At 40.9% G+C, this 12,848-nt stretch overlaps 1 protein-coding gene across 2 annotated transcripts in view; it reads left to right on the top strand.

The window, feature by feature from the left end:
- LOC117556129 (glutamate receptor ionotropic, kainate 2-like) overlaps positions 1 to 12,848 on the top strand; it is a 54,692-nt gene that overhangs the window by 13,024 nt on the left and 28,820 nt on the right. The window contains exons 2-6 of one of the 2 annotated variants that reach the window (XM_034231376.1): positions 2,922 to 3,089; positions 3,907 to 4,164; positions 6,596 to 6,777; positions 8,402 to 8,455; positions 9,867 to 10,040. In XM_034231376.1, the coding sequence (XP_034087267.1) occupies positions 2,922 to 3,089; positions 3,907 to 4,164; positions 6,596 to 6,777; positions 8,402 to 8,455; positions 9,867 to 10,040 (836 nt within the window). Of the gene's footprint in view, positions 1 to 2,921; positions 3,090 to 3,906; positions 4,171 to 6,595; positions 6,778 to 8,401; positions 8,456 to 9,866; positions 10,041 to 12,848 lie in introns of both variants that reach the window. The other variant, XM_034231366.1, reaches the window with a different exon arrangement.

Genomic DNA, 12,848 nt, shown 5'->3' with positions numbered 1-12,848 from the left:
TTCTCATCCTATCAGAGCCTAGTTTTCTGTAATGTAATGCTTGGAATCTCCTTGGAAATAAATTGTAAATCTTTTTGGACTCAATGTAATGTCCCTGTTCAGTGTTCTCAAAGGAATGTGATTAGTTTAAAATCATTGTTGGGTATTTCCCTTTCCTGTAGTGTCTTACATACGTTTTTGTGCATGCAAATGGTCTCACTTCCATAACATAATGACATCACTATGTAACACTCACGCTTCTATTGGCTAGCGCTCCAACACATTGTACGTGATAGATATTGGGGCGGGACATCTCTGAGTGGTTGACCAATCACAACAAAGCCAGCCAGCTAACCAATCAGAGCAGACTGGGCTCTGGTTTCACACAGAGGGTGAAAAGAGGAGCTATAGTATCAGGCAGTATGAGAAGCTTCTTGAACATTAAAGCATGGAGACAGGTCACAGGAGAGGAGCAAAGTACAAATATAAACCTGAAAATCAGCATAATAGGGCCCTTTAAACTAGCCCCTCCACTCCATACAGTGTGCCAAAGAAATTATGAGCATAACTTAATACCCTTATGCTCATTTTACAAACCTGATGAACATGCTGATGGCAGTCTGCTCCCTCGAGGCAAAAGGGTAATCATTATCTTTCGGATCGGACTGACATGATTCCAATCATCTTTAATGGTGATTCTCGGTTATTCATTCTTTTGCAGATTAATGTGAAGTTTCAGACGGATGAAATGCCATGAATAGCAGCATGTTCACATCACATAAGCAGGAGGACTCACACATGAAAACCTAATTATTTTCACTCAATGGCGCACAAAACATCTACTAACGTGCGTTTATAGATTTACTCTCAACTCCCGCTGCGACATACGTCTCTCTCAGTCTAATTTCACCTTTCATTTTTGTACTGGACTATATATATATAAGATGAGCTCCAACATAAAGTAAAAAAGCACAAAGTATGTGTGTGCTATGGTGACAGTGATAAAGCTCAACTTAATGACGTCTTTTTTTCCGACTGCAGTCCTCCTCTATCACCCCCTGTCATTGCCAACCGCTATTAATAGCTGCTGTCTGTTTCTGTACAGCTCTCACTCTTTCTCCACTCTTTCTGTCTTCTTTACTTTCAGACTTACTTTTCCCTCGCTCTCTGTAATCGATAAACAGGCTTTCAACTTTTTTCAGTTTGGATTTGGTCAAACCGACTCCCTGTCCTCCGAGAGGATGGGAGATGGACCGCTGAACTCTGCTCGGAGCTGCTCTCACAACCCCCTTTCATCTTTCCTCCCCTCATCCATTCTCTTTTAAGTTTGATTTCTGCAAAGCTTTCTCAGGATTTAGTCCATCCTCAAAGGTGTACCAGCTCTCGTAATGTGGGTTTGCCCTTTTTTGTATTGTGTTTATTTGGAAAGTTGAAAGTAGTTGCTAGAGTCTACAGCTGTCTCCGCTGTTTGGCATATAAATATTCTCTTTGAAAATGTAATAGTACACACTCTGGCATACTGCACCACCCACAACATAGCTTCACCTCTTTCTAATGATGAATGTGTAGAAATGACCTTATCATTCTCAATGACCCAATTTATAGTTGAAATGAAGTATGATGCAGCTTGTAGAAGAATCCAATAAGAAACATGTGTTTTATAAAAGGCAAGGCAAGTTTATTTATATAGCACTTTTCAACACAAGGCAATTTAAAGTGCTTTACAACAATGAAAGACATTAAGAGCATAAAACACATTAGAAACATTAAAAAGCAAAGATAATAAAACATCAATAACAGAGGTACATGAATAAAAGTCACAGTGCAGTGTAAGAAGTGAATAGTTCAATTAAATAAAAGTCATACTATGTATATTTAATTGTAACTGCAATATGCATTTTTGGCGACCGGCAAATAAATGCAGGTAAATTATGTCTCGACATAATAACAAATTATATAATTGCCTTGGTGGACGTAGATGGACAATCAGAAACTTGAATTGTCTTAAAATTGAAACAATTGAATAGAGCTATTATTGTTGACAACAACTTACTCTGCATTAGTAATTATATTATCTGTGCAGCGCTGTTAAGTCGTTTTTTAATAAATTTTTTTAGAGGCTTTGACTTTGATAATTAGTAAGTATTGCGACTAACATATATCCAAAAGGTAACAAGATATCTCAGGGCGGTCCCGGCATGATCCTCCCTTCAGGAGGCCCTACCATTAACAATCAATCAAAGTAACAGACAAGTATGATGCAGAGATAATCATTCGAACTTCTGAGACGACTTGTTTTTAATGAGGGTAATTAAAAGCTTCCTGATGTTTTATCTTTATTCCTGCGTTGATTTGCCTTTTCCTTTCTCCGTGTCAACGTTTCTGTTCCTGTCTCTCTTTCTATACCTCTATAAATATCTTACAGATTTCTTCCATGGCTCTCTTTCTCCTTTCCGATACCTTTTTGTCTTGTTGCCCTTATTCCTCTGCTCAATCTGCTATCGCTTGTCTTTGTTCTCTCATTTGAGAGTTGCTGAAATCAATGGGACAAAGTGGAAGAGTGAACCTTTCTGTCAAGGCTGAGCGAGGGAGTTAAAGCAGGGCACTCACCCCTGAACTCCCCCCCGATGTAACTAATTGCCTATAATTACACCGACAATTGCTACAGAATGCAAATCATCTGCGATCGAAACGCCTAATCGGCACTGTAAATCAGTTTCATATGAGCGTCAGACTGAGCCGTGTAAAGCGTTCAACAATAGCTCCTTTGAAGAAAAACAGCTTGAGCTGTTATTGACTGCATCATATCGATCATTCAGTTGAATGTCATTTGTGCTGAGGAATTTATTGTGATTTTAAGAGAAAGAATGGCAATTCAAAGGTCATTTTCTGAGCTGTTTATTTTTTTCTTAACCACATTTTTCTCTATTTTTCTTTCTTAGGAGGAATATTTGAATCCACTGAGAGCGGCCCTTCCGGAGCAGAGGAATTAGCCTTTAAATTTGCCTTGAACACAATCAACAGGAACCGCACCTTGCTCCCCAACACCACCCTGACCTATGACATCCAGAGAATAAACATCTTCGACAGCTTTGAGGCCTCCAGGAAAGGTAAGTCCGGAGATACGAGGACATTTAAAAAAGCCTCATTATGAGTGCTATTTTTCTATGACATGGATTTATTTGTCTAGATTTTTTAGCTTCATCAATGTAGAAAGAAATGTCAGGAATTAAGAAATACAAGTCTTTTCATATGGCTCCAATGTATTTAAGAAATGTATGGAATGTAAGCAATGGAAATGACAAAATGTCTTAATAAAAAAAATGGCCAAAACTAGGTTACAACATCTTTCTGTAAATGAATAATTAAATGTTTGCTATTGACAGTGTGCTGTAATAGCTGACAGATTATGTGGGGTGAACATTAACTATCAAAGACTGGAGACAAACACAATAATCAATTTAGACAATTATTTGCCGTGTTTGAAATCCGACTCTATTTACTGTCCACAATTTTATTGAGGTCTGACAGGGATTCACTCTACTGGAATCACTGTACTCTGACACCATCTGAGCATTGCATTTCCAAAACGGATTTACAATAAATTGATAAAATAGAATTTCACATTTACAAAGATCTTTGATATCTATTGCCTTGTAATATTAATGTTATCCGTGTCTTCTTCCATTCTGCCTTTGCTGACACAGTAGTGTTTTTGGCACATTACAAACAGTTTGAAACCACATAACTGTGTATCGCATCACCCATATGCTGTCCTTGCAAACATAACGGTCCCGCCTCCCTTGGGTAGTGACCATTATGAAGCATCTGTTCTGATTGTTTGAGGTGACATGTGACAGTAAAAATGAAAAGCCCAACACAAACACTAAGCTAACTTGCTGCTTTTTCTGCTTGTTCTCTTTCCAGCATGTGATCAGCTTTCCCTCGGTGTGGCGGCCATTTTTGGCCCCTCACACAGCTCCTCTGCCAACGCAGTCCAATCCATCTGCAATGCTTTGGGAGTGCCCCACGTCCAGACCAAGTGGAAGCATCAAATCTCAGACAACCGGGACTCGTACTATGTCAGCCTGTACCCCGACTTCTCGTCCCTCAGCAGAGCCATCCTCGACCTGGTGCACTTCTTCAAGTGGAAAACCGTCACCGTGGTGTACGACGACAGCACAGGTACAGGTACAGTCGGTGTCTGTCTTCCTCCTTCTGTAGTGCTTCTGTTTTGCATGCCAAGTATGTCAGTTTTTTTTAAAAACCTGGATCCTTTGGCCCTTAAAATGTCCAGAAAAAAACAAGAGGTACAAGGTGAGCTAAAAAAAGCTGCACTGCTGCTCAGAGTTCACTGAATGCTTTGTAACCTGTCAAGTTAATTCAGAAATCAATAGCTTACTGTTCTGCCTCAGTCCTGCAGGTGCTGCCCATGTCAGTCTTCCAGGAGAGTGAGCAGCAACATTGAAAAAGAGAGACCACATTTCCCAGAATGACCCAGTGTCCCTTCAGATGAATGCAAAGCAGGATTGCAGTATGGCAGCGCTGACAACAGACGTTAATAACATGCACAGACACTTGATCTCTGAGGGTGACGATTAAATGTGTCTGTGAGTCATTTCGTCTATCCTCTGACTTTGTGGAGTGGCTCATAATATGCATTTTAAAAGACGTGTCATATTTTTGCCGGAGTGCGGTGATATTTTTACGAGGCAAAGTGTAATCGCTCCAGAGAATATAACAATATTCTAATGCTCATTCGCAATTTATGAGCTATTTGGCATGATGTGGTTGACGGCTTAATGTAGGTAAATTAGACAGAGTTGAAAGGGGGCTTACATTTTTAGACAGGTTGCATAATGAATTCACTTCCTACTCAGAGCAAATGGTTATTGTGTAGTTGACATCCTAAATGTTGCCACTGAATAGAAATCTAAATGACCTTTTCTCTTCCTTTTACTAGTACTTGTTGCCTTCTCCATCATTCCTATTGCAGAGATTTCAGGAAACAACCATTCCTTCAGCATGCTAGTGCCCGTACGCTAACCTCGGACTGTATCCCAATAACTCGTCTCACTTGCCACATTATTCTGACTCATCACCTTGACCTACTTCCTGCCTTGGAGCTCCGAACATTAACACCCTGATTCTCCAACAAACTGCCCCAGTGAAATGTCAGGGGTGACCTCTCGCCTCTTTCTCTGTCAGAGAGGAGCGGCGTGGGCCTCCTCTGTGGAGCATTTCTGCTATAACGCACCTGACGCCCTGAAAAGTGTGACAGCTGCATAGCCGCGTAGCTTCCCCCCCCCCACCCCCTCCGCTTCCACCTGGTCCCAGGCTGTAATCACACAGCTTCATGCTCCAGGGCCCCGCTCTGCTGATTGGAGCCTATCTGACGGCTGGCAGGAAAAACTATCGGAGGAGATAAAATATTCACACACAGCCGTTAGAAGATCCAGAGGGAAAGTCTGAAGGCATTAGCCAGAGCCCACAAACATCTACCCTGACAGTGTTTCCCAAACGTTGAGCTCCCTTGACAGATTTCTTTTTTCTTGCTTAACACCTCCCAAAGTGTCGGTATGAACAAAAACAGGGAGACGCGGACATGCCCTAGAGAAGGGATCTATTGGGATTACCTGAGGAAAGCTCTAGGTGGTTCAGTATTCCTCCCTACAATGGGACTATTCACAACAAGACCTGGATGTTCCTATTTCACATCAATCTTTGTATATGCTTCAGGGAGACCAAGCCCCACTCACAGTAAGACCATTAAACTGCTCACACAGCACTTCATTGCAAAATAAAAAATAGGCTGAGCTATCTTTAAGTGGTTCCACGAGAAAGAGAGAAAAAAAAATCCTATCTCTCTCTAGTCCCCTCTCAAACTATCCTCTCTGCTCAATCCATTTTTATACCCATGACAAGTAATCATCTCTCCCATCAATCCAGCCTCTTTCATCCCAGCACTCTGGAGTTCTTTACTGAGGGAGAAACTCATTGTAATCTCATCGCAGTATCTCCCGGAGAGCTTTCTACCTGAATGTGTGGCCGAGAAATGAAAGGTGAAGATTGTAGCTCAATATGTGACGGAGGCGCCGGGCTCCCTACGGGCAAGTACAAGCTGGGCAAACAGAGGCCCTCTCATCAGAGCACATCTGAAGTGTGTGTGAGAGAGAGTGGAGAGGCACGATTGAGAGCAGCTTTCCATCAGGATAAAAATGAACCTATTCCATGCTGCTCTAGGTATCGTGGAGGACGAGAGCGAATCAGCATTTGGGAGGCTTCTGTTGGATTGGAAGTCTCTGTAGGAGGGTGCAGATTGTGGTTCTTTGCATTTTTCTGTTTTGTTATAAAAAGAGTGCTGGGTTGGTGTTAAATTCTCTTGATAGGTCTGTAGCAGTCTGTTTGCCTGCCAAGCTTGAGTGGGAGGATCAATAGACTGTGGATTAGGGAGGCATGCATATGAGCCTTTTTCTGCTGAGAAAACCTGAATCCAGTTGTTTATTGTGGCCTCCTCAGCATCGAAGATACTTCAAAATGGCAGCAGATCAAACACATTGAAGCTGCGTCTTTAAAATTCATTTGTTCACGCTATATGTGTCCTCTTTGTCTGCAGGTCTTATTCGACTGCAGGAGCTGATCAAGGCACCGTCACGATACAACATTCGTTTGAAGATCCGACAGCTGCCCACCGAGACCAAGGATGCCAAGCCACTTCTGAAGGAGATGAAGAAGGCAAAGGAGTTCCATGTCATCTTTGATTGTGGACATGAGATGGCTGCCTGGATCCTAAAACAGGTATGAACCATGGGTATTGAGCCACGATAGGGTAATACATTCCTTGTAAATACTAAACCGGAGGCACTATCTATGGAGCTCCAGAGAGATAAGTGTTGGATTAATCCATTATAGTTATTTTTGATAAAGTGTGTAAAATATATAAATGGAACACGCATATTTCAATATTTAAAAAAAAAAAAATACCAAGTGAGTTTGAAAATTATTAAAAGTCAACTCATTATCATCAACAGCCACTTAATTGTTCTAATTCCAATAATAACAGAGTTTAATAAGGTTTCATTCAAAAGTCATTTCTAAATTCACGATGTCTCCTTTACTATTGCCACTCTTTATGATACCACCCTCTTACCTATCAACCAATCACATGCCTCCAGCTCAAAACCCCGATTCCAGATCTAACCATTTAGCACCTCTGGAGCAACACCATTTCCAATGTGATATTGAAGAAGGTAATCCACTTAAAGGTGAGAGGGAGGTGACTATTGACAACTCCATCGGCATGAAAGATGACAGTTTGAGATCAAAGGTGACATGGAGTGTAATTGAAAAAAAAATCCAATATGAAATAAAAACACCTTTGAAATCGTCTATAATTAAATAAAAATGATTCCCAATGTTGTTACCAAACTGAAGGAATAACATATACTATTAATATACTATTGTTTCAATATTCAAGATTAAAAGTCTTTATTTTACACATTTAATTAATATAATTGTTTATTTCACAATGTCTTTATTATGCATTTAGTATTGTGTACTCCATCCAATTTACCTTTATGTTCAATATTTAAACTGAAATGTCAGATAAGGATATGAACCAGTCTGCTACATGTATTAATAGGATGGTTGAAATCATTTGAAATGCATTGAGTTATCAAATAATAATAGTTAAATGTTAGGTTTTCTCCTTGTGAAAACATAGACTCAGCACTAAATACATAGACTCATAGTTAATTCATTATGTATAAGCACTAAAATAATAAGCCAATACAGTATTTGTTCCCCTTTATTGCTCATTCTCTCTGAAAGCACTGAAGCAAATTATTTGGATACCTACTTTCTGCTCCATCTTTAATAGAATATTAGATCTCTCCAACTGTCCCTCCATAATGGAAGCTCTTCGCTGCACAATAAAGGTTTTTTAATTAGAAAATCTAACTCTGCTAACAGGCATGTTAAATTCATTTTACAGAGGTGCGTTATTTTTGAGAATCTTTTACTGAACAGAAGTCTTCTCTGAAGCATATTGCACTGCTTGAATTCTCTATACAGCTGTGTGTCTACGGCAAGCAACAAGAATGATTATTTATTGATGGTGAATACTAGGCAGAGGAAACCATGAACTGTATGTCAGCAGCTCAACTCAGTTCCTTTTCCAACACATTTCCTACCATTGTTTTAAAGGTAGAGTGTACTGTCCAATTACTGCTATGTTTTATTGTATTCGTTATGGTTATACAGTGTAATAATGATTCTACTTATATCAATTACCAATCCCACCATTTAAGGATGTCAGACTATACAGGTTAAATAAAAGCTTGATAAAGAATTACATTTAAATGAATTTGGGCATTAATCTTTACATTTGTATTTACTACCCAATGTTATTTTCTCCTTGTAGGCCCTGGCCATGGGTATGATGACAGAGTACTACCATTATATTTTTACTACCCTGGTGAGTACGCTGCCACTTCTGCTTTTATGTTGACAAATTGCTATTATATAGGATATGTCATTTTTTTTGCAGAGCATTATTTACTTAAAAAAACTGTACTTTTCCTAGGCGTCTTGCACTGCTTCAGCGAAATTACATCCAGGTGTCTCAAAGCAGTTTATTCTTCTTCTCTGGGAATCAAATTAAATATGACTCACCCAGGAGCGCGTCAAATTAAAAAAACGCTTTAATTTGTTCTGTGAAGCCTTGTGGACCTGAACTACAACCTGCATTTGTGATAATAGACGGCCTTGAGCTCACTCATTGTAGTTGATTACAAGTATACTCTTTGCATATTGAAGTTGTGAAAGTTTACCTCAAGTTTATTTCCTGAATACAGCACCTACCTTTTCACCCCATGCTGCTGTCCACAAACCTGAAAGTAGGAAACACAAGCAGTTGGATATATTTTATTCTGACTCTGGCAGCGCTATTGAAGTTCTCCCAAGTTCTTTGATCTAGCCACTACAAAGATTGCTTGCTACACTGCGGATGAACAGCAGCAAATCTTCACAGAGCCCAGAGAACAGAAGAATGAGAGCTAGGATAATAGCCCTGAGCAGATGACTGGCACCCATTTGGTCCATTATAGCTAACAAACACACTTCACGCTGTGTTGTTTGGCGCACAATTGGAAAGTCTGAAGGAAAGGTTGGAGAAAGCTGACCTGAAAAAGACATTTGACTGTGCACAGCAGCTAACTATCTAACTATCTATCGTGCAGCCACGGACGAACCTGGCTAGATGAAAGGGGAGTGAGTGAAAGCAGGTATGTCATTGGGAAAGAAAAGAGAATAATAATTATAGGCTTCTGTCAGTGGCATGCTGCTGCTTGTCGGGTGGAAACATGCTTACTTTAACATCAGCCAGTGTTTGGCCGGTTAGAGGCCACTATGCCGGCCAAAGCTGCTGTATGCTGGGACCGAGCCATCCATGCTGGTTTCGGAAAAGGACAGCAAACATTGACCGTGGCACGGCCATTGTGCGTTCATCACCTGCTGTTACTCTGTCAACTGGTCAACTGTGTTGTCTCATCCCAAAGACATCTGCCTGGTGAGATGCCAGACATGCTGTATGCAGGACGATTGGGTTGTCCTTTCCCTTCCACATGATAGATGGCAGTCCACCAAAAGCCGGCCTGTAACCTTGAAAGCCTTTCCTTCATCAAGGCTGCTGCCTCAGCATGAGATAATAAAGCTCTTGAAATACCTTCAACTGCACTCTTCTGCTCCTTCTTGCTAAAGCTGCAACTCAAATGGCTGCTCTTAATTATTGAGGACAGACAAGATTATTATTCAGTATAGGAAAAGTTGAGGAATTAATTATTGTTGGCAGCTTGAACACATCTAGATTTTCATCTTTATGTATCCAGGACCTTTTTGCCCTCGACATGGAGCCGTATCGTTTTAGTGGAGTCAACATGACCGGGTTCCGCATCCTCAACACAGAAAACTCTCAGGTGTCGTCCATCATCGAGAAGTGGTCAATGGAGCGGCTACAAGCCCCCCCCAAACCCGACTCAGGCCTGCTGGATGGATTCATGACGGTAGGCTCAAACCTTTTTATGCTGCTTACGTAATGCAAATGTTATGCTGTGTTTGCAGAAAACATGCTCATAGCTACATTCCATTCCTTCATGTCCAAATGACCAAATCAATCTGAAGCCATATGTAACGTAATGGCACCTTTGGGGGGGGGGGGGGTTTATGCTACAGCCACTTCAGTGAATATAAAAAATGATCTTCACAATGCAAGGTGACTGTTCATTAAAAAAAAAAAGGTTTTGAATTATGCTGTTTTTGAAGAGAATAAATTAGCGCCTACTGTCAATCACAGGTTCCATGGTGCAGAGCTCCTGGGGGGGCATAGGGTGGGCATGGTGGCAGCATCAACGCCCTCTGCCCCTAGGTCTAAATGCTCAGTAATGAGGCAGTGTGAATGGTAATAGCCGTTTATCTGCCCTCCTGCCTCTCACAGCTCTCCTCTGGGAGCGTGGCCAGAATATGACAATCTGTCAGTGTTCATGCAGAGAGAGGGAACAAATTGGATGGAAATTATGGCCTTGGTTTTTTAGGATGGCATCCAAAAAATCCTAGGATAAGGTGATTTGAAAGTGAAAAAGGGAATGGAGCTCTTCATGGACATTCAAGGTCCCTGTCTGGGTGTGGGTGTTGTTGTAAACAGTGGATTTACTGCACCTCCCTCACAAAGTCTTCCTTGCTGGAAAACATATTTGTTTCCCCCGCTTTCAGTCAGCCTTTTTTTCTTCTTGCCAGCTGTAGGATCTGGCATCAGAAATCTGTGTAATGAAAGACATGTCCTTTCATCAAAGACTTAAGCACAGTGGTGCCTCTTCAAATATCAGTCACAGCAGTAATTCACACTTACATGTGATGAAATGAAAACACACGGTAGGAATCAATGTGTTTTTTCTTTTAGTTTCCAATTAAGGCCCTGCAAATATACAGCAGTTTGGTATGGAGGAACAATACAGTACAATAATAGTATGTGTATTCTTTTTCCCGAATGTGCAAAAACAAGCGGTGCAGTTACTGCATGCAGAAGATTAATGCAGCGCACAGAGGTTAAAACCCCTTAATTATTTTTTTTTTATTAATGGATATGAGTAGAGAACGTTGAATTGATTAATTAGCATCGCATGAATCATTTTGTCAGATCCTATGCTACATATTGACATATCGCACTGGACTATAATTCACCGTTAAATAATGAAAAATGCTTCCGAAGGCTCATGCAGGCTTGATAAAGTACTTCATTAGAGTGCTCTTTTTATAAATCCCGGCTCGGATGTACTTTATTCTTTAGAGTGTTTCGCCCTAAGAGGATTCCTAATAAAGCATCATTGGAGAAACGGAAGCATGAATATAAAAACACGTCATTTTAATGGTATAATAAAGGCATAATGGAGAAACAGGTCTGCTGGTGATTGTGAAAAGCCGTACCTGCATTATAAACGTATGAGTCTGAATAATAGTTGGGTTATCTGCAACTTGAATGTGTTTAATTCATTTTTTAGATCTGCCTGACATTTATTTATTGGTGCTCTGGGCTGAGAAGCCACCTTGAAGGGTATCATTAAATGAAAGTGGGCTGCAGAAGCCGGAGTGTGACCTCCCAGCCCCCCCCCCCGACCCTCCCTCCAGCCTTTAATTTCTCCCCTCTCTCCTACCTTATTCTCATTCTCTGCAACACTGAAGCCTTGCTGTGTGCCGGGCTTGTTTGTGCATGGTGACCAGGCAACAGTTGTGTAGCAATGGTTACTAGGACAACGCCGTCCAGGTCACCTTGTGATTTCACGAAGGATTGATTGACTGAGATGGGAGGTGGACGTAGAGGAGTGGGGATGTGGGGAGGTGAGATTGTGGCAAAGGAAAAATGGCGGTTAGGGTGGGGAGGTGCATGCAATGTTTTTTTCACGCCAGTAGGCTCAGGTTGTGTATAATCACAGTGACATTCACAGCCCTGGGTGAGGCCGAGTGTTATCTCAGGGAAGGATGCATAATGAGACCGGCTAGCTCGCAGCCACAAACACACCCGGCCCCTTCCTCCTAACGGGGGTTTGTCCGAGGTGTATACTGAGAGAGGGAATGCTAATTAGTGGGGGCTCGTTTGTGTTCGGACGTGAAGTGTGTCTGATATTATGTGTTTGCGTCGCCGCGTTATCCCTGAAGTAATTTGGAGCTTAAATTGTTGTTAGCCTCAATCTACATTTGGATTAACAGCAGTAAGAGACACACTGTGCTTAATGATAGATGGATAGATGGCTAGATAGATTGATAGGCAGATTTCTCTTATTTTGTCCCATCTGTGTATAATTATAGCCCCAAGCTAATGGGATATTTGGTTTTAATGCTCCATCGTAATTTGCATTTTTTCAAATCCCCATTCACTGAGCTAAGTATATACTTGAATTTAATTGAGGGAAATAAGAAAAATAAAACAGTTTCCCAGTTGTACGCCTCACTGAGGCTTTAGGGCCAGTTATTTTCTACATCTGCATCATTTCATTTATGTCTACATTTCAGTGAGCTATAATTACCACAACAGAGGGTGGGATGTTCTCCAGTATCACCAATGCAATTCTGGTGTAATAGCTCATAATAATGAGTCTTATTAATAGAATGCGGTTGTTTGGGTAATATGTACAACGTGATGGGGCTGCACCTCAAGTTCGCATGGGACGCTGTAAAAAGCCTGTTGGCATAACACTAAATTAATTGGAAAGAAAACAGACGTGCAAAGACACTGACAAACCAGTGAGGAAAATCCGCAAATGCAACATTTTCCTTTCCTTTCCATCAGCAGCTATTGCTAAAATATCCTAGAGCAAAAC

This window comes from Gymnodraco acuticeps, unplaced genomic scaffold (assembly GCF_902827175.1).
Source record: "Gymnodraco acuticeps unplaced genomic scaffold, fGymAcu1.1, whole genome shotgun sequence".
Taxonomy (NCBI): Eukaryota; Metazoa; Chordata; class Actinopteri; order Perciformes; family Bathydraconidae; genus Gymnodraco; species Gymnodraco acuticeps.
The sequence above is the reverse complement of the archived record's forward strand: the minus strand, read 5'-3'. Positions and strand labels throughout refer to the sequence as shown.